At 46.8% G+C, this 22,263-nt stretch overlaps 1 protein-coding gene across 1 annotated transcript in view; it reads left to right on the top strand.

The window, feature by feature from the left end:
• The window catches only part of TM9SF4 (transmembrane 9 superfamily member 4), a 51,275-nt gene extending 30,581 nt beyond the window's left edge, over positions 1-20,694 (top strand). Inside the window, exons 6-18 of the mRNA XM_063959080.1 lie at positions 5,458-5,581; positions 6,995-7,113; positions 7,205-7,316; positions 7,403-7,473; positions 7,554-7,686; positions 7,772-7,853; positions 15,273-15,348; positions 16,185-16,268; positions 16,347-16,522; positions 16,749-16,812; positions 16,991-17,110; positions 19,234-19,323; positions 19,408-20,694. Of these exons, the coding sequence (XP_063815150.1) occupies positions 5,458-5,581; positions 6,995-7,113; positions 7,205-7,316; positions 7,403-7,473; positions 7,554-7,686; positions 7,772-7,853; positions 15,273-15,348; positions 16,185-16,268; positions 16,347-16,522; positions 16,749-16,812; positions 16,991-17,110; positions 19,234-19,323; positions 19,408-19,557 (1,401 nt within the window). The 3' untranslated portion in view covers positions 19,558-20,694. The remainder of the gene's footprint in view (positions 1-5,457; positions 5,582-6,994; positions 7,114-7,204; positions 7,317-7,402; positions 7,474-7,553; positions 7,687-7,771; positions 7,854-15,272; positions 15,349-16,184; positions 16,269-16,346; positions 16,523-16,748; positions 16,813-16,990; positions 17,111-19,233; positions 19,324-19,407) is intronic.
• Positions 20,695-22,263: the final 1,569 nt, after the last annotated feature.

The following is a 22,263-nucleotide window of genomic DNA, read 5'->3' as shown; positions in this document are numbered from 1 at the left end:
AAACAGAGGGTCCCCTTGTCAGATCTGCACACTTCCCCTGCTCAATGCTGGAATTTTTTACTAATTTTATAATAATTTTTTACTTGCTTGTATAATAAATTCTTTTGCTGGTTTTTATATCGTGTTACCGGTGTGGTTGATGCAAAGATACCATGATATGAGGATCCACATACGTTCCACTGTGAGTAATGGTACGCCATATTACATATAACAAAGAAACCACTATATACATCTACCGTCCTCTCACTGAGTAAGTGAGGTACGCTGTAATTAGCAGCCATATTCATATTGTTCACAACAGAGAAAGAATTATACCTTGATGTGCTTCCATTATTGAGATAAAGAAACTGCTATATGCATTTAATTTTCCTCTCACTGAGTAAGTGAGGTACGCTGTGGTTGGACATCATATTCACAATTTTTTCCTAAGAAAAATTGAATGTGCTACATAAAAGATACCTTGATGTGCTTCTATTCATTCCTCACTGTGTAAGTGAGGTATGCACATATTCCACCGCCGTCATCAAATAGATCTCCTAACCTAAAAATTACTCCAAAAATAGTCCCCAGAATTTATTCACATTTTATATAAGCTGAAAAGTGTTATCTTAAATTTATACACAAAGAACATCAATCAAAAACAATTCCACACATGTGTTTTCCCTTTATTTTTTCCATGTGTTTCATATCCATGTGAACATACCCTAAGATCCAGAGAAGGAGCCACATCTGGGAAGAAAACCCCCCAGTTATAGAGATATTTTACTGGGTTGCCCTGCATTGAGCTTTCGGATATGTCGGCTACAAAGGGCAATGGTGCTGGGGCTGATCCCACATTGTGTGGTGATGACGCTGCAGACACATTTGAGGATAACATAACAGCTGAGGGTTCAAGTTCTGGGGGTTCCTTACCCCCCAGTTGGATCGTAGCAACGGAGGTTCAAAATGACCCACCTTGGGCTACTTTCTCCACACTTTCGAATACGCTGGTAACTAGACTAACGCCCCCTATGGGACCTCCTGTGCTGGTACAACCGCTTATGGTCCCCCCGGGTAACCCGCCATGGGCAGATCAGCTGTCTGCTCAGTTACAGCAATTGAACCAATCACTGACTACTCAGAAGTCTAACCCTCGCCCGCCAAAGACCAAGGGGTCCTCTAAGCGAGCCATTACTTCCTCACAATCCACCAACGTCCCAGACACCTCGTCTGATGAGGATGTCGTTTATACTGATCCCACAGATTCTGATCCTGACGCTTCTGATGGGGAATCTGTTTCACAGGTGGATGTTCCTGACTTGTTGGAGGCTATCAGGCTCATTCTTCAAATTACTGATGATCCGGAGCCTGATGCTGCCCCTAAGAAACCGAACAGATTTAAACGTCAGAAAGTGGTTAAACAAGTTTTACCTCATTCTGATCATTTAGTTGACATACGTCAGGAGTCCTGGGAAAATCCAGGAAGGAAATTCACGCCTCACAAGAAGATGCTGGCTCGCTATCCCCTTGCTGCGGAGCTAAGTAAAAATTGGGAAACACCCCCGCCAGTGGATTCGCAGGTGGCGCGGCTGTTGGTATCCTCAGCTCTGCCGGGAACTACTATCCTTCAAAAATCGTCCCACTCATCGATTTTGCCTGACAAACGTCCCTTCGGATCAGGTGAAGGCAAAAACGCTTCATTCGGTGGTACAGTCCCTCCTGGACACAGGAGTGGTAGTACAGGTGCCTCTGGCTCAGAGAGGCAAGGGGTACTATTTACCGCTGTTCCTAGTCCCGAAACCGAATGGGTCCTCCCGGCTCATTCTCAACCTCAAGTCCTTGAACAACTTTGTGAGGGTCTCCAAGTTTCATATGGAAACTCTTATCTCTATTGTTTTGGCATTGGAACCTGGGGATTATATGGTCTCCCTGGACATACAGGATGCTTACCTGCATATTCCCTTTGCAATGTCGCATCAGCAATTCCTGAGGTTTGCGGTTGGCAACCTCCATTACCAATTTCGGGCGTTACCTTTTGGTTTGACCACGGCTCCGCGAGTCTTCACCAAGGTCATGGTGGTAATGACGGCTGTGCTCCGCCGTCAAGGGGTCAGGATCCTACCGTACCTGGACGACTTGTTGTTCCTGGCAAATTCCCCAGAAATTCTCCTAGGCCATCTGGATCTGACTATCCAGTTTCAGCAAGCCCACGGGTGGCTCATCAACTGGAAGAAATCTTCCCTGGTCCCTGCTCAGAGCGTGGTGCACCTGGGGGGCGTTGTTGGACACTCACAACCAGCGGTTGTTCTTGTCTCAGGAGAGAGTCCTGAAGCTTCAGGACAGGATTCGATGCTTCCTATCTCGTTCGCCAGTGTCGATCCATCCGGCAATGCAAGTGCTGGTTCTCATGGTATCGGCTTTCGACATGGTAGAGTACGCTCAATTCCATTCCCGCCCTCTGCAGAAGCTGATTCTTGCCAAGTGGGACGGCCTGCCTCACCGGATCAGGTCTCAAATGATCTCCTTGTCTCCGGAGGTCCGTCTGTCACTGAGCTGGTGGCTTCAGGACCAACGATTGAGCAGGGGTTGTCCCTTCTGGATCTCCAACTGGGTCCTTCTGACGACGGATGCTAGTCTGAGAGGTTGGGGGCGGTGTTAGAGCAACACTCCATTCAGGGTCGGTGTACCAAGGAGGAGTACATCCTCAAGGCGGCACTCGAAGCCGCATGGCAATGAGGGAAGTATCACGGATTCTTCAGTGGGCGGAACGCCATCTGCCAGCCATATCGGCAGTATTCATTCCGGGGGTCCTAAACTGGGAAGCGGACTTTCTCAGTCGTCAGGACGTACACGCCGGAGAGTGGAGCCCCCATCCAGAAGTGTTTAAAATCCTCGTGGACAGGTGGGGCCTTCCAGATGTGGACCTGATGGCGTCTCGACACAATCACAAGGTTGCGGTCTTCGGAGCAAGGACCAGGGATTCTCTAGCAGTGTTAGTGGACGCACTGGCAATTCCATGGAACTTTCGGCTGCCATATGTGTTCCCTCCGGTGTCACTCCTGCCCAGTGTAATAAGGAAGTTCAAGCAAGGAGGAGGACTCCTACTTCTGATCGCTCCCGTGTGGCCCAGACGGCATTGGTTCTCAGAACTCCAGAGTCTCTCGATAGAGCATCCCCTTCTACTTCCACAGCGCCCAGATCTCCTCGTTCAGGGCCCCTGTGTATATCAGGCTTTAGCCCGGTTGGCTTTGACGGCGTGGCTCTTGAAGCTTCTGTCTTGAGGCGGTCATTCAAACCATGTTGAAGGCCCGGAAACAGTCTTCTGCTCGGATTTACCATAGGATCTAGAATTCTTACTTTGCTTGGTGCGCATCTAACAATCATGACGCTTACAAGTTTAGTACGGCCAAACTTTTGGCCTTTCTACAACAGGGCCTGGACTTGGGCCTTCGTCTGGCCTCCATCAAGGTTCATATTTCTGCCTTGTCAGTTTGGTTCCAGAGAAAAATTGCGACTTTACCTGATGTACATACTTTCACTCAGGGTGTGTTGCGGATTCAACCTCCCTATGTCCCGCCTGTGGCCCCTTGGGACTTGTCGGTGATTTTGGAGGCGTTGCAAGGGTCTCCGTTTGAGCCTCTTGAATCTGCAGACCGTAAGTGGCTTTCTCTTAAGGTATTGTTTCTGCTGGCTATTGCCTCTGCTAGACGGGTGTCGGATTTGGGTGCCTTGTCTTGTAGGTCACCATATCTGATTTTTCACCGTGATCGGGCGGTTCTTAGAACACGTCCTGGGTATTTACCTAAAGGTTGTGTCTTCTTTCCACCTTAATCAGGAGATTGTGGTTCCGGCCTTTGCCTCTCCTGAATTGTCTTCCAAAGAGCGGTCTTTGGATATGGTACGGGCTCTCCGTATCTACGTGAAGAGAACTGCCTCCATCAGGAAGTCTGATTCTCTTTGTTCTGTTTGGATTTCACAAACGTGGCTGGCCTGCTCACAAGCAGACCCTGGCCAGATGGATTAGAATGGTGATTGCACATGCTTATGTACATGCTGGCCTTCCAGCTCCTGCTACCATTAAGGCCCATTCTACTCGGACGGTTGGATCTTCTTGGGTGGCCCGCCGTGGTGCGACTCTTGAACAATTGTGGAAGGCGGCTATGTGGTCCTCAGTGAACACATTCATAAGGTTCTATGCCTTCGATACTTCCGCCTCCCAGGATGCTTCCTTTGGACACCGGGTTCTTGTGCCCGCTACAGTGCGTCCCCTCCCATAAGGAACTGCTTTAGTACATCCCCAATGTCATTCCTTGTGGAGCCCAGTGTACCCAGCAGCAGAAAATGAGGTTTATGGTAAGAACTTACTGTTGTTAAATCTCTTTCTGCGAGGTACACTGGGCTCCACAGGGCGCCTACCCTGACGCACTTAGCTTCTTTGGGTTGGTATGGCTTTAGCCGCTGACACTTTCTTCTGTCGTGAGCGTGTGGTGTATGTGGCTACTAACCGTTGTCGCCTCTTTTGCCTGCTACTGCATTGGACTGGTTAACAAAAACTGAGCTCCTGTGCACGGAGGCGGGGTTATAGAGGAGGCGGCACTAAGCATTCTGGGAATAGTCCAAAGCTTTTAACCTGTTGGTGCCTCGGATCAAGATCCTACTTTACACCCCAATGTCATTCTCTGTGGAGCCCAGTGTACCTCGCAGAAAGAGATTTAACAATGGTAAGTTCTTACCATAAATCTCGTTTTTTGGGTTTGATTCTTAGATGGGAGTAAAGCAAAAAGGACAATAACTGTGCACCTGGGTAACACCATGCTACACTGCAGGTGGGGCAGATGTAATGTGTAGAGAGATTTAGATGTGAGAGGGGCATGTCCAAACTGCTATTTATAGAGAAAGCTGCCCAGTATTTGTGGGTTACATGCAAAGGCAGCCAGTATCTGCCCTGCATCCAAAATAATATATTTGCATCCCTTGCATGGCAATTTGATTTATTTAGGAACGTGGTTACTTGCTTTTTTTTTTTTTTTACTTTGCTCCCAACTCCAGTAACACGCTATGTCTGGAGTAAAAAAACTAGTTTCCAGGGCCTATCATCGCCTGTATTATAGGAGCCTCTTTTTTACAGATGCTGGTGAGGGTTCACAGGTGATACAAACCTTCTTTACTCCACCAGCATCTTCACGTCATGCTCCCAGTCCTGTCTCTGCAACCTTTCATGACTGGAGATTCTGGGGACATTTTTAAATGTGAAACATATACCAATAGTTATATGGCCTTAACTCTCCTGCGTGTCTTCTCTGTGCTTTGTAGGTAGATTCACCTCAGCTCATATTCCAATGTAGGCACGCACAAAGCCACCTTTTCTCTCCATAGCTGTATTTTATAGTAAGATTAGAGGTTTTCAGTGATAATGGGAACCACCTTATTTATTTTGGTTATAAGGTTGATAATAATTAGCCTTGTTTTTTGTTCTAGTTTTATCTACACAATCACCTTTCCTTCTACTTGTACTTTCATCGGGAAGAGGTGGAAGAAAACCAGGAACCCACATTTAGGGTTGTGAGATTCGAGGTTGTCCCCCAAAGCATTAGAATGGAAGGTAACCGTATGTAGGAGAAGAGGACTGGTGTGTTTGGGGTTGCAGAAAGGCGATTGGAGTGTGACTGGAAAAGCAGATGTTATGGGAGCAATTCAATTGTTTCTGTTTTTTTTTTTTTTTTGTGCAGTGAAAATGGGACTTTTATTGCAATTTTCTTTTTGTTGGAAGGGTTAATTCAATTCCTGCACCTTATTGAATTCCCCATTATATTTAATTAAAGTTTTGGACAGTTGACCAGTGTCTGACCTAAGTTGCATTCAGTAGTAAACCATGGAAGAGATTATGTATTTGGGTACATAATGCAGCTATTACTCATTTAGTATTTTAGGGTATTTGTGGAGTGTGTTTAACTGTAAACTTGCCAAAAGGACTCGTCCGTTCGCAAAGGCTACTTATATATTATCTGACAGAGCGACGTGTAATTCACAGTGCAGTGACATGTAACGAAATAGTGTATTATGAATCTTCACCGTGATAGAAACTTAGACTAAGGATGTTACATCTGCAAAGATGTGTGATGCGTGAAAGCGTGATGTATGTATTACATTTAAATACATTAATCTCTAAACATTTTAATGCTGTGTGCTCTACAGGTTGTGCATAGGGGGTATGAAGTTCCAAAGTTGACCTTCGTTATGTCCACACTGCCATATATTGGAGCCACGTTCCCAGCAAAACATGCTGTTCTTGCAGCTTTTTAAGTTCTATTAGCGATATTGTTAAAATACTTTAAGTAGCATTTTATTATTGTGGTCGTAATTGTACCGGCAACATGGCTCCGACATGGGCAGTGTCAACATAATGATTGTCGAACTAGCATACATCTGCACACATGGCCATCTTTTCTGACAGAAGAAGTAAGGGTTAGGAAAGCTCATGATCCCAAGGGAGGCGGCGGTGGCTGACATAGCGGGTCCTTTTAAGAGATGTCTTGTTAGTTTTCATTTTGGAAAAAACTGGTACACCGTATTATATGTCCCCTTTGTGCAGAGGGGATCCGTTTAATTTTCCAGCTGTCGGGATCCCGGTGGTCGGGATACAGACGCCAGAATCCCGACAGCCGACAATGCCTCCAGCCGGAATACCAGCGCAACGGGGCTATTCCCACTCGTGTTCACGACACCCATAGAGTTGGGAATAGATCCTGTGGCAAGCGCAGTGAGCCACCGAGCCCGCAAGGGGACTTTTAGTACTCACCCCACTGCCGGCATTCTGGCGGGCGGGATGCTGCTGTCCGGATATTGACAGCCGTCATTCCGTCCGCCGGTAAAACATACTGAATCCGTATATAGGATAGGCATGTAATTGTTGTGTTCTTAAAGTCCATTAGAGAATATTCAAATATAAATGTGAAATGCTGCTATCCTTAATGACTGTTTGCATTTTTACTACAAATACCCCTCTGCCCTGCAGATCTGAAGGGGACTAAGGAAGGCGGCTGCACTGTCCCAGAGAGCTCCAATTCGGCACCCCAGGAAATTATCCCGACAAAGGAAAATAAGCTGCTGTTCACGTATTCTGTGCATTGGCAGGTGGGACAGTCAGGACGTCGTCATGATCTAGTATGGAAGTTATTTAGCAGTGTTTCCTTTGGTATAAGCTTTCATATTCTTCTTCCTTTAGGAGAGTGACATTAAATGGGCATCTCGATGGGACACCTACCTTACCATGAGTGATGTACAGATCCACTGGTTCTCAATCATCAATTCTGTGGTGGTGGTTTTCTTCCTGTCAGGTTAGCAGGGGGTCGGGGGATGGTTAATGTGGAAGTTGGTTTGGCGGCTCTGCAGGGTACTCATACTTCTGTTTTCTGGTTCCCAGGTATTCTGAGCATGATAATAATCAGGACATTGAGAAAGGATATTGCAAACTACAACAAAGAAGATGATATTGTAGGTGACTTTACAGACCATTCCTCACCATCCAGGTAACCTTACTGTCCTATGACTCTTCTCTTGACCTCTTCCCACAGGAAGATACAATGGAGGAATCTGGTTGGAAGCTGGTCCATGGGGATGTGTTCCGACCTCCCCAGTATCCTATGATACTAAGTTCCCTGCTGGGCTCCGGAATTCAGCTCTTTTGCATGATCCTGATTGTGATCTGTGAGTATATTAGGAACAGTCGAGTTGTTTGTAGGGCTGTTAGATTGGGACTTTCTGCTAATTCAGTGTCCTTTGTTTTCTCTAGTTGTGGCCATGCTTGGAATGCTGTCTCCATCGAGCAGAGGAGCCCTTATGACCACAGCATGCTTCCTCTTTATGTTCATGGGGTAATTAAATCAATAGTGTAGTCTTAACTTATTTTAGAAAAAAATAAATAGGAATTTAATACCTACCGGTAATTTATTTTCTCGTAGTGGATACTGGGGAAGTCTAGATTACTATGGGTATAGATCGGGTCCACTGGAGCCTGGCACTTTAAGAAATCATTCAGTCTGTGCTGGCTCCTCCCCTCTATGCCCGTCCTAGCAGACTCAGTCTAGGAAACTGTGCCCGAGGAGACGGACATACTTTGAGAGAAGGATATAACACATAAAGCGGTGAGGTAACGAACCAACACACAACAAGAAGATAACAGAGCTAACCAAAACAGAGGAAAGCAACGCTAACTATAGAAGGATTGCCATGCTAAGCAAACATGGTACAGGGAAAGCAACAGCAAACCCAACCATAACACTTACAACCGGGTAAGCAGGAAACAAAGCACAGAGGCGGGCGCCCAGTATCCACTACGGACTATGAGAAAAGGAATTACCGGTAGGTATCAAATTCCTATTTTCTCTTACGTCCTAGTGGATACTGGGGAATACTAGATTACCATGGGGATGTCCCAAAGCTCCCAGAATGGGTGGGAGAGTGCTGAGACCCCTGCAAAACCGCTTGACCAAACTGAAGGTCATCCTTGGCCAAGGTGTCAAACCTGTAGAACTTAACAAAGGTGTTCACACTGGACCGGGCAGCTGCCCTGCACAACTGTAAGGCCGAGACACCCCGGGCAGCCGCCCAGGAAGGACCCAGTGACCTTGTGGAGTGGGCCTGAACAGAATTTGGCAGAGTCGCCGACGTATAGGCCTGTTGGATTGTCAATTTGAGCCAACGCGCAATGCACTGCTTGGAGGCAGGACAACCAATTTTCTTAGTCTCATAAAGGACAAAAAGCGAGTCAGACTTCCTGTGATGAGCCGTCCGTTTTGTGTAAATCCTCAGCCCTTACTACATCCAGGGACTTTGGAGCAACTGAAGTGTCGGACAAGACTGGAACCACAATAGGCTGATTCACATGAAAGGCCGATACCACTTTCGGTAAAAACTGTGGGAGAGTTCTGAGCTCCACTCTATCCTCGTGAAACACCAAGTAAGGGCTCTTAGAGGACAAGGCCCCCAATTCCGACACACAAGGCCAGTAACATAACAGTCTTCCACGTCAGGTATTTTAAGTTAACCCTATGCACAGGTTCAAACCAGTCCGACTGGAGAAAAGTCAAAACCACATTTAGGTCCCACGGAGCCGTGGGAGGAACAAAGGGTGGCTGAATGTGCAGCACCCCCTTAAGAAAGGTCTGTACTTCAGGAAGTAGAGCCAGTTGCTTCTGGCAGAAGATGGAGAGAGCCGAAATTTGAACCTTGATTGAGCCTAATCATAGGCCCTTATCTACTCCTGCTTGCAGGAACAGAAATCGTCCCAGACGAAATTCCACAGGAGAACGTTTTCGACCCTCACACCAAGAAACACATTTCTTCCAAATACGGTGGTAATATTTGGAGGTAACCACCTTACGGGCCTGAACCATAGTGGAAACCACCTTGGAGGGAAGACCCTTCCTGGTTAAAAAATTTCCCTCTCAACTTCCAGGCTGTTAAACGTAGCCGCTGTAAGTCTGGATAGACGAACGGTCCTTGAGAAGCGGCAGAGGCCAGGGATCCTCCAACGCCAGGGTCAGGAGGTCTGCATACTAGGCCCGTCGAGGCCAATCCAGGGCAAGGAGAATTGCCTGAACCCTTTCTTTTGAGTCTTTTGAGAACTCTTGGGATTATAGGAATTGGAGGAAACGGGTAAACGAACTGGCAATCCACTGCATTGTCAGAGCGTCTACTGCCACCGCTTGCGGGTCCCTCGTTCTGGAACAGTAACAACTGAGCTTGTTGAGCCGAGAAGCCATCCAGTCTATCTGTGGATAACCCCACCGGTGAACAAGTTGTTGAAACACCTGAGGCTGGAGGCCCCATTCCCCTGGATGGAGGTCGTGCCTGCATAGTATGCCCGCTTCCCAGTTGTCCACTCCTGGAATGTACACTGCGGAGATGGCCCTTGCATTGGCTTCCGCCCAGAGGAGAATTCTTGACACCTCTTGCATTGTGGCCCTGCTTCTGGTTCCTCCCTGTCGATTGATGTATGCCACTGCCATGGCATTGTCCGACTGCACCTGGATGGCCTGATTCTGAAGGAGGGATGATGCCTGTATTAGAGCTTTGTAAATTGCCCTGAGTTTCAGGATGTTGATTTGGAAGAGCTGACTACCAAAAGGACTTGCTGTCCCTTGGAATTGCGCTCCTTGAGTCACAGACCCCCAACCCCGGAGGCTGGCATCTGTTGTCAGAGTCCATAACTGGATGTTGAAACTCCGACCCTCCACGAGATGGGGAACTTGTAGCCACCACAGCAGGGATATCCGTGCTTTCGGTGATAGGGTTATAAGCTAAAGCATGTGCAGGTGAGAACCCGACCATTTGTCCAACAAATCCAGAACCTGCCATACTGCATCGCCTCGTAGGAGGCCACCATCTTGCCCAGCAAAGGTGAATTGAGACCAGTTGAGGTTTCAGCACCGCCCGGACCATAGACTGAATAGTTGAGGCCTTGTCCATAGGAAAGTAAACCTTCTGAGACACAGTGTCCAGGATCATCCCCAGGAACTGAATTCTCTGAGACTGTTCCAAGTGAGATTTCTGGAAATTTAGTATCCATCCGTGATCCGTAAGTACACTCGTAGTCAAGTCTATACCGTGCAGTAGCTGTTCCCTGGACACCGCCTTTATCAGGAGATCGTCCAGGTACGGAATTATTTGGACACCCCTCAAGCGCAGCTGCAGCATCATTTCTGCTATGACCTTTGTGAAAACCCTCGGGGCTGTGGAGAGACCGAAGGATAATGCAGAAACTGGAAATGTTGGTCCAGAATCATGAACCTGAGGAACGCCTGGTGAGGGGGCCAAATTGGGATATGCAGGTATGCATCCTTTATATCCAGAGACACCAGAAACTCCCCCTCCTCCAGATTCGCTATCACTGCTCTCAGCGATTCCATCTTGAATTTGAACACCCGAAGATACGGGTTCAGAGATTTGAGGTTCAAGATAAGCCGGGCGGCTCGGTACGGCCTCGGAACCACAAAGAGACTTGAGTAAAACCACTATGTATGCAGTTGAGGAAGCACTGGAACAGTAACCCCTGTAGAAAGCAGTTTTTATACCGCCTGCTGTAAGGAAACCCTTGCTTCCTGTGAAGCTGGTAAGCCTGACCTGAAGAATCTGGGAGGAGGGAGTTCCTAGAATTCCAGCCGGTATCCTTGGGATATAAGGTCCCTCAATCAAGGATCCCGGCAGGACTCTGCCCACATGTAAGCGAAGTGTTGAAGGCGAGCACCTACCTGAAAGTCGTCTAGCTGGGGCTAACAGTCACGCGGAGGGCTTCGTGGAAGAGGATCCTGATGCCTGGTCTGCAGTTCCAGCAGCAGCTGGTTTACGGGACTTACTGAGAGATCCTCTGGCAGCATTAGAGGCACCTCTGGATTTGGCCACCGAAAGGACTGCAGGGAGGGTCCAGGATAGGGTCACCTGGCAGGAAGGTTTTCAACCCTGTTTTCAGAATCTGCATCTGCTGACCGTTGACGTAGCCACAGGGCTCTGCGAGCCGACACTGCCATAGCAGTAGTACGGCCGTTAATACTAAGGGGGAGATGTATGAAAGTGCGCTGTGGTTTCCGCTGACCACAGCGCACCTTAAGCCTGTATTTTGCGCTTCCCCCTAATGTATGAATGGCGCGTTAAGGCCGTGTGCATTGACCGCCGCACGCCCCCGGCGCTTACCGCTTCCGCGCAGTGGTGACTGTCAAACGAAGGGCATAGGCAATGTATGATTGCCTCTGCTGTGACTTTTCGACTCTTAAGTCCGCCGGGCCGGAACGTCTCCCCCAGCCAGGCGCTGCGTGTTACCCTCAATCGTGGATGTTTTTTTTTTTTTTTTTAATGAAATTGAGATAAAAAAACTTTATTGTTCCCGGACAAACACCTCCTCAAACCTCCGGCGGCGCATGCGCCGGAGGCCGCCAGCAGCGCCTGCTGGAAGGAGGGGAGAAGGGTGCATGCGCACAGACTGCAGCGCCGATAACAGCCTCGCCGATGTGGAAGAAGGCATATCACACTACAGGTGATATAACGCCCTCCCACATCGGCAGGCATGCAAATAATACATTGTGGCCAGGCATTAGGACGTTTTTCATACATCACCCCCTAAGTTCCTTAACAGCCTCGTTCATAAAGTTAACAGCATCCTGGATGTGTTGTAGTAATGTAACTATCTCTTCTTGAGGTAGTGTGAGTAACCCTTTAAGAATTCCATCAGACCATTTTACCATGGCCCTGGAAATACAGCCGCACACTATGGTAGGGCATTGGGCGACACCTGCTGCAATTTAAATTGATTTAAGAGTGGTTTCAATCTTGCGATCAGCCGAGTTTTTAAGGGAAACGGTCCCTGGGACAGGTAAAACTATCTTATGTGACAGCCTGGAGACAGAGGTATCCACTGTCGGCGGGAATTCCCAGACTTTCCTATCCTCTGCGGGGAATGGGAATGACGTTAACACCCGTTTAGGGGGTAATACATTTCTTGTCAGGATTAATCCATGCTGCCCTAGCCAGGGAATATAATTCCTTAGAAACTGGGAAAGTAGCAGAGGACTATGGCTTCACATGAAAATACAATTCCTCTACCTGCTCTTCCTCCTTATTAGGGCTATTAAGCACCTCTCTTATGGCATAAATGAGGGCTTCAACACTCGGGGACAGGGAATTATCCTAATCCACCTCAGCCTCTCCCTCATCAAGCTCTGGTTGTTCAGAATCAAAGTCAGATTGTAACAATTGAGGGAGAGTGCGTTTGTGAGAGACCAACAGGGGGGGCTGAAGAGCCTGTCTGTGGCCGGCAGCAATTACCATAAACGTGTCCATAGTTTGTTTCAGGGCTTGCCTTTCTTGCTTAGCCGTAACTAGTTCAGAATTAATATTGGAAATCAAAGATTTAAATGATTCCATCCACTCTGGTGCCTGCACCTCACTACCCTGTGAAGGAATTGAGCATTGGGCACACATCAGTGAACCTTGTGAGGAAGGTGTAAACCTAGCTTGCATAAGGACTTATTTGCAGCCATTCTTGTACACAGATTAGTATGAAAACACAGTAAGATTTAGTGAGAGAAGCACCCTAACCCAGACCACCCTGAAAGGAGCGACACAGAGAGAGATATGGGAACCAGCACACTTCACCACAGACTGAGCAGCGCCCCGCTGGGTGACCTCTTAGTTTAAATTTCCACTCGGCAGTAAACCACTGAACTAGCGCTCCCCCTCATTATATACCCCTGGTACCAGAATACAGTGGTGATTCAGTGGGTCCTGGAGGAGCAATGTGCGTGTGCAGCCCGTGAGCAGCAGCAGGAAATGGCGCCTTTTGCCTTCTGGTCACGCTCTCCTGGAAGCCCCGCCACCATAATGGCGCGCGGTCCCTGCATTAGATCTTTATACTGGCTATCTCTAATAGTGTAAAAACGAGAGCACAGAGCCCCCGGTTACCTGTTGCCAGTCTGGGTAGTCAGCGTGGACGCTGTCCCTTATTCCGCCATTACGCACCGGAGACCCGCTAACCGGGTCCCCGGTGTAACACTTCACCGTGGTCATCTCAGTCTTCAGCATCTGTTAAGGGGTGGCGGCATGCTGCCAGCGTGGTCTCACCATCTGGGAGTGTGAGAACATCACCTCAGGAGCTCAGTGTCCTGTCAGCTGGGATGACGTACCTTTAACTCTCTAAGGAAGTTGGTCCGGTCCCCCCCTTAAGTCCCACAACGCAGGCAGACTGGTTGCCAACCAATGTGCCTGAAAATAATAAACTAAAACAAATTTATAGATAACTCTCTGGAGAGCAAACAGAGTGCACTCGGCTCCTTGGGCACATTTTCTAAACTGAGTCTGCTAGGAGGGGCATAGAGTGGAGGACTGAATGATTTCTTAAAGTGCCAGGCTCCAGTGGACCCGATCTATACCCATGGTAATCTAGATTTCCCTAGTATCCACTAGGACGTAAGAGAAACATTACATACAACTAAAACAACTTCTTTCAAATATAACCATGGTTGTGATACCAGAGCAAGCAGTGGTGTAGCTTCCAGGATATTCTGGTGGCTGTAACACTATTATTGAACTGAAGGTTCGCCCAACCCGCACTAGTCTGACTTGTACTAAAGGCAGGTCTTCCTTTTGTTAGTAAGTGCTGATGTTGAAAAAGGGGGGTACCTGGATTGCACATCCTATTACTAAAGATATCAAGAGGTGCTATCATGCTGAGGCTTCTAATACTATGCTGGGGGAAGAGAGATGCAGATGCACACTCTTAGCACTAAGAACACTGATAGTAAAAATAAATTAAATAAACCCTCACAATTAACATGGAGTATAATTGAAGTTCTTAGCACACATTTGCGCAAATATGCGGGCCCATGTACCGCGTCCATGTGACTTCATCACATGGGTCCCTAACATGTTAGGGACCCATGTGATGAAGTCACCTGGCCGCGGTACATTGGCCCGCATATTTGTGCAAATGTGTGCTAAGAACTTCAATTATACCCCATATTTATTTAAATGATTTTTACTATCTGTGTTCCTAGGTCTGATGTTGTAATATTTCTTCATGCAGATGAATTAAAAAACAAATTTCACCCACACTGGAGGCAGACATTTGGTAGCCTGAACCCTACAGTAATTGCCTACAAATTGATTAGGAGACATCACTGATTCATTTCATGACCAGTATTCATGAGACATTGGGGGTAATTCCAAGTTGATCGCAGCAGGATTTTTGTTAGCAATTGGGCAAAACCATGTGCACTGCAGGGGAGGCAGATATAACATGTGCAGAGAGAGTTAGATTTGGGTGAGGTGTGTTCAATCTGCAATCTAATTTGCAGTGTGAAAATAAAGCAGCCAGTATTTACCCTGCACAGAAATAAAATAACCCACCCAAATCTAACTCTCTCTGCACATGTTATATCTGCCTCCCCTGCAGTGCACATGGTTTTGCCCAATTGCTATCAAAAATCCTGCTGCGATCAACTTGGAATTACCCCCATTGGTTCTTGTGAATTTTCTCTGGAATATCTTTTACACTGACCTAAATCCAGGATTGATGTGCATCCACGTGCAAAAACCTGTGATTTTAAAGGCGCTGGAAAAGGGGTATTAGATTAGTACATGAAATAACTGCCTCTAATGCGTGTGTGTGTGCAATAGGTGAACAATTAAACTTGTTTGTTTTACATATTTGTCTTCTACATGCTCCATAAACCAGTGAAGAATACTTTGAAATAAAAAAAGTTTTGTGTTATGATATAACTCCTCTTTTGTGATCTTCTTAGGGTCTTTGGCGGCTTCTTCGCAGGTCGCTTGTATCGCACTCTGAAGGGCCATAGGTGGCGCAAAGGAGCATTCTGTGTGAGTAACATTGTTGAAAGTATAGAAAGAAACGTGTTGGCTTTGACGTGGTGGTATCGGCATTCACTGTGTAATACGGTGCTTTGTTTAAAAAATAATTTTTAAGGGATGCAGTCCCATCCAACTGGTAAGTGGTATCCATTCAGATGGTCAACAGTGTTAAGGTCGACACTCATTAGGTCGACCACTATTGGTCGACACACAAAAATGGTAGATACATGTAAAGGTCGACGGCTTATTAAAAAAAAAAACAACCTCTTTTTTTTAACTTTTTTATACTTTACCATCCACGTCGACTACGATTGGGAATAGTAACCTGTGCTGAGTCCAGCGAGGCACCTGCGCGCCATGCAAGGGGACGCGGTACACTAATTGGGGTTCCTGGTCATGTTACGGGAAAAATTACACCCAAAACAGTTAAAAAATCCATGTATGCCATTTCCATGTGTCGACCATGTCAATGTCGACCTAATGACTGTCGACCTTAACTTTGTCGACCATTCATATCGGAACCCAGGTAAGGGAGTTGGACACTGCTGGGAGGGTTAGGGGTAGGCTGTGGGGGGTATTGGATTGGGCTGCGTGGGTCGGTTAGAGGTAGGCTGCTGGGGGCAGTTTGGGGTAGGGTTTAAATACTTAACGGGATCAGTTGGGATTTTGTCAGGATCATTTTGTCTGGATCAGTTTCGGGATTCTCACTGCCAGGATTTTGTACCCAACCCATTTTTAATACATATGGTATACAGATGACTCAGGTAGACCTCATAGGAGATGCTGTCTACAGCTTTGATGTCTGTGTCTGTTTTTTTTTTTGCCAATTAAATCTGTAATTTTAGACAGCAACTCTTTATCCTGGCGTGGTGTTTGGGATCTGCTTCGTGTTGAATTGCTTCATCTGGGGAAAACATTCCTCTGGCGCGGTGAGTTTGGTAAAGAAAGGTCTTTTCTCAGGATAACGTGACCACTTGCTGAGCATACTAAGCTCTCTGTCTCTCCAGGTTCCCTTCCCCACTATGCTGGCATTACTGTGTATGTGGTTTGGAATCTCGCTCCCACTCGTTTACCTTGGTTATTACTTTGGCTTCCGCAAGCAGCCTTATGATAACCCTGTCAGAACCAACCAGATCCCACGGCAAATTCCAGAGCAGCGTTGGTATATGAAGAGATTTGTTGGGTAGGTTTCCCTTTTATCCGAACATTCTATCAACAATGCATCTCATATAATGGAATCTTACAGTACTTTACATGACCTGTACATTGCGATACTTGTTTGGCAAGTTATATAACCCTGTCCGGGCTAATCTGTGTTGTACAGTTTTATTTCCGTCCAGTAAATCCTGCTCTTTAATCTGTGTGCTCTGCATGACTTGACCATGTCATGTTCTTGTCTCCACCCACAGGATCTTGATGGCTGGAATATTGCCGTTTGGAGCTATGTTCATTGAACTTTTCTTCATCTTCAGTGTAAGCACTCTAGTGGACTGCTCATGCACACTTGTAGGCATGCTTGCAGCAGATACACTACCCTGTGACTGTGCAATGTAACAGATGCAGTCAGTCTGATCACGTGCAATTTACCAATTGAATAAAAGATCGATAAAATGTTGCCACGTGATACTGAACGGTCACAACTGTTTTCCAGGCTATTTGGGAGAACCAGTTCTATTACCTGTTTGGCTTTTTATTCCTGGTGTTCATCATCCTTGTGGTATCGTGTTCCCAGATCAGCATTGTCATGGTGTATTTCCAGTTGTGTGCAGAGGTAAGGACAGTAGTAGCAGTGATTTTTAAGTTTTTAAGCACCTTTTTGATGTAGCACGGGAGTCTTTATCAGTGTCTGTGTGGTGGGGGCTGGTAATTTTGGGGATTCTGTTAGTGATATGTTTAAGGCAGGGATGGGGAACCTTCGGCCCTCCAGCTGTTGAACTACACATCCCAGCATGCCCTGCAAGTTTTAGCATGGCCAAATAGCAAAACTAGCAAGGCATGCTGGTATATGTAGTTCAACAACAGCTGGAGGGACGAAGGTTCCCCATCCGTGGTTTAAGGGGATGAGAGGCGGTGACTTAATTTCTTTAAAGCGGGTGGTGTATTCATGAGGGTTTGATAAAATGGGAGGGGCTTGTTTGTACCTTGTCCATAGCGGAGGTAGGAGACAGATGGCCATGTAGAAAGAGCTTCTGGATATTACATTGGTGCTTCCCCCCCCCCCCATCTTTTGGGGGTTGGGACAAGTAAGGCTTTCACACATATAACCATTGTAGGACCTTGAACGGAGGTGGATTCACCCCCTCCCCCCCTGCTTGGTAATCTTTTTAGTAGGTATACCAACCCTACGGTCGACATGGATTGGTTTTCAGCTTTTCCTGAACCCAACAACCACTAAAAGTCCAATCCATGCTGACAGGCAGGTGAGATCTAAGATCTACATTTCCCTGTAGATACCTGGGGGTATATTTACTAAAGTGCAGGTTTATAGTAGTGGAAATGTTGCCCATAGCAACCAATCAAATTCTAGGTATTATAGGTGCTAAATAATAAAGTAGAATCTGGTTGCTACGGGCAACTTCTGCACTTTTATAAACCTGTACTTCAGTAAATATACCCACTGGACTTTCCCCACTCTGGGAAATCTTTGACCTCTCAAGCTCAGAGTATTTTCTGTGGCTGATGCCAGGGGTGGATTGGAATTGAAAACAAGCACGGGAAATTTATGGCAGCAGCCCTAATAGGTGTGCAGTATGATGAAGGGGTGGGATCTGTTGAGGGGGGCTGGATCCCTCTTCATAGGGCCTGATTGTACACCGTTGCGGCCTTCCTAGCGTTTTTTGCTGCAGTTGTGTCTGAAACCAGGGGCGGATTGGGAACTAAAAGTGATCCTGTAAAATTTTGTAGAAGTGACCTGACATGGGTTATTCAGGCTGCAGCGGCAGCGATTGCAGTCTGAATTACTCTGTGGAGTGTGCACGTGCACCGGCCACACTGCGCGTACGCACCCTGGGAGCCCAGTGAGATGCTATCAGCATCTCAGGGCTGCAATCGCGCAGAGGCGGTCGCGGGGTGGGAGGGGGCGTGGCAATGGCGTTCGAGCGCCGTTGGCGGGGCGTGGTCCAGACAACTGAGGTGTGTCCAGACCTTTTTTTTTTTGGGTAGCGGGGGGCAGGCCACGGCTGCGTAACGTCACACGCAACCTGGCAAGTAGCGGCCTGCCAGCGCACAGGAACTACACTGGCAGGGAGCTACTCGTCAGGTACAAAAGCATTGCCGCTGTGTGATGCTTTTGTACCTGTGGTGGGGGGGGGGGGGGTTCGACGGCAGAGCCAGACATGCGGGGTTGACTAGCCCTGTGCTGGGCGTCCCCCTGCATGTCTGAAACGGATCATAGATGTGCTAAATTTAGCACATCTCCGATCAGATCTGAATTAGGCCCATGGGCAGCACAAGAGGTATAGCATACCATGTAGCCATGGCAGCATCACTGGATGGCAGAGTTTCTGTACTGCAAAGATGGAATAACAGAATGAATGGGGACAATGCAGTGTAGAGTGCAGTGGATTGCCAGTTATGTGGGGAGTGGGGCCACATGACAACATGCAAAATAGGCCCCACAGACATGCCGGCCTACCCGAAATCTTCCTGGTGAGCTTTATGGCCAATCCGCCCCTGCCCAGTATTCCCCGTTTGTACTGTAGTTTCCCGGCCACTTGATTAGAAGCTGCATGGCCACCAAACACAAAGTTAATGTCTGTTTGACAGCATTGAAATATATGGATGGTGGCTTCAAAGGGACTAAGGTACATCACCTATTCTTGAATCCTGGACTTGTTGATCTTTATATTGCAACCAGTACATGTGCAGACTGATGATTAATGTTGTTGTTCGCAGGATTACCGCTGGTGGTGGCGGACGTTTCTGGTGTCCGGAGGATCTGCTTTCTATGTGCTGGTTTATGCCATATTCTACTTTGTAAACAAGGTACACATGTGATGCACACTTTCTCTGTACTTTAAACTGATGTCAGTGTGTAAGAATTTTACTATGACTCTGTTTGACTTGCAGCTGGATATTGTAGAGTTCATCCCATCTCTCTTGTACTTCGGTTACACCACACTCATGGTTCTCTCCTTCTGGCTCCTTACTGGGACAATCGGCTTCTACGCTGCCTACATGTTTATAAGGAAGATCTATGCAGCAGTGAAAATAGACTGATCCTGAGGTTCTACTCGGTATACCCAGCACAAGGCAGTGCCGGACTCCTCCACCAAGACTCCACCATCAGGGAACAGTAACCAATAAAACAATCATCCTCATCCAGAATGTAATGTTTGGTACAGTGTCCTTGGACGGGGCGAGGAGTTATATCTAACTGCATTTTAACCTTTGGTATTCCCATTTCTCAGTGCGGGTTTTTACTTTTTAGCCAAAATCATTCCCGTCTTTATCATTGTATCACTCATTTCTTTTCTTTTTTTTAAATTATTGTGTGTTCAAAAATCAAAGGGGATGATTTAAAAGGTGTTGTATCTGGGGGGGGTGGATAAACTTTCATTTTGGTTGGCTGGGAGCCTGTAATGGAGGAGCAAACTGGAATGACAATACCACAGACTGTCCAAAGGCACCAAACTCACCATTAAGAACCTATTTCACATGCGCGGAGGAGAGGCATCTACAATTTTGTATCTGCATGTGTCACCACGCCAGGCGTCATAAGGGTGATTATTGGTCTGTCTTTGTGGTATACTTAAGCACTGCTCTGGAATGCCAAGAAGTATTGGCATTAGTAGCTCCCTGATGGAGAAAAACTATTTGCCAAGGACTGTGAATGGAAACAAAAAATAAAATAAAAAAAGGTATGTTTGTGGGGGAGGCTGGCACCAAAATGTTTTGCTATTGATGACCATTAACGGTCAAGTCTATGGCTAAAGAAGGAACTGTTATGAATGGTTTCATAATGCAAGTACTGGTTTGTGCCACAAAGTCTTTTAAAAAGGGGGATTTCCAATCTGTTTTTTTTCTTCCTTTGACTGGTGGGGGCAAACCAACATATTCAGCACCACATAACCTGACTTAAGGTGGACCTGTCCTACACAGCCAAGGCTGCAGTTCTATGGGCTGCCAGTTCACCAGGAACTAGTGATATCACTGAGACAATGAGGCACAGACTACTTAACTGATGTCACTAGTCCACAAATGGTTGCCTCACTGGTATGTACAGTATGTGACAGGCCCACCTTAAATTATTTTCCAGTTTTTAAATGACTATTAAATTGTTTTGTTTCTTTTTTTTGTTTAACTGTACTCCCATCTTTGTCCTTTTTGTAAATAAATGCCCCTTCAGGTGTTCAATTCTGTGCATTATTTTACACTTCTGCCTTTAGACATTGAAAGGTAACACTAGAATTTCTTTGTATTTGCTTGGTGTAAATTAACAGTTTGTATCTTTTGTTGCATCCTTTTTCGTTTCTTTAATGCTGGATATGTTAGCAGTTATTGGAAACTGCAGCAACAGGGTGCGTTAGGTGAGGCGTACATACAATTGGCTGTGGTCTTCTAATTAGACCGTTCTCTTAGTCTCTACACACTGGCCGACATCAGTCAAAGATATGAACGATCTCGTTCATAAATGAACGAGATACCGTTCATATCTTTGAGTGTGGAGGCTCCAGCAATGCGCGGCCCTGCGTTCGTTCATCGCTGGTCCCCCGTCGGCTGTGCATGCAGGCCAATATGGACGATCTCGGCCATATTTGCCTGCACTTCAATGCAGCCGGGTGACGGGGGCAGTGAAGAAACTTCACTCCCCCCATCACTGGCCCCCCGCTGCTGGGTCGCCCGTCTCCGCCATCGGGCAGCTCGGCGGCGGATCAGCCAATGTGTAGGGCCCTTTACACTGTTCAGTATTGAAAGATTTATGTTGCATCATTAGACTCATGAAGCCAGTATATTCATTTTATATTGCACAGGGGGATGCAGTTAATTTGCCGGCTGTCAGGATACCGTCGCCGGAATCCCGACAGCCAACAATGCCGACAGCCGGAATCCCAGCGCACAGGGGCTATTCTCACTTGTGGGTGTCCATGATATCCATAGAACCTGTGGCAAGCCCAGCAAGTCACCCAAGCCTGCAGCGATGTGAGCACCGTGAACCCGCAAGGGGACTCTTTGCGCTCGCCCCGCTGCCGGCATTCTGGTGGGCGGGATGCAGCTGTGGGGATATTGACAGCTGGCATCCCGTCTGCTGGGAATACGTAGGTGTTCCGTTCAGGGGAACAGACTGTGTATAATGGGCAGCTTTCATTAGAACAAATTTTGGTCTGTATCACTAGACAAAAGTAGCGTAAAAATGCCATGGCGAGTTAGATATTTAATAAATCTTTTATAAACTACAGAAAGGTCTGGCTAAATCAACCTTTACAATATCATAAATGTTATTGCCAATGCTGTGCATGTGAAATGAGCACTTTAGCGGCCAAGCAGACATTGCAAGAATAGGGGGAACATAATGACCCTGCCATCATTTTGTTAGCACATGCTCTAACCAGACCAGAGAGTATGCTAGATCCAGGTTATATAAAGATGGGCCTATACCCTAAGAGTGGCTTATGGTAAAAGCTTGCATGCACCACCTGTCCTGTGCAACATACAGCTGGACATACAGTTATGACTTCTTACGTCAAAGAAAAAAGAGACAAAGGTTGTACTGCAGCAGATATCTGTGCTGAGCAGAGCCAGGTGTGGCTGTTGAATGGTCGTTGCAAAGGTTTTCAGGAAAGGTTTGGTAGTTCCAATAGCAGGGGTGGACTTTGGAGTCTAAAGACAATCTGGGAACTGAGAATTTATATATGTGTCTTAAGTAAACTGATACAGCGAAGTCTGTCATGTATCGTATCGTATCATATCATTACATTACTGCTT

The sequence above is a fragment of the Pseudophryne corroboree genome, chromosome 3 (assembly GCF_028390025.1).
Source record: "Pseudophryne corroboree isolate aPseCor3 chromosome 3, aPseCor3.hap2, whole genome shotgun sequence".
In the NCBI taxonomy this organism is placed as follows: Eukaryota; Metazoa; Chordata; class Amphibia; order Anura; family Myobatrachidae; genus Pseudophryne; species Pseudophryne corroboree.
The sequence above is the reverse complement of the archived record's forward strand: the minus strand, read 5'-3'. Positions and strand labels throughout refer to the sequence as shown.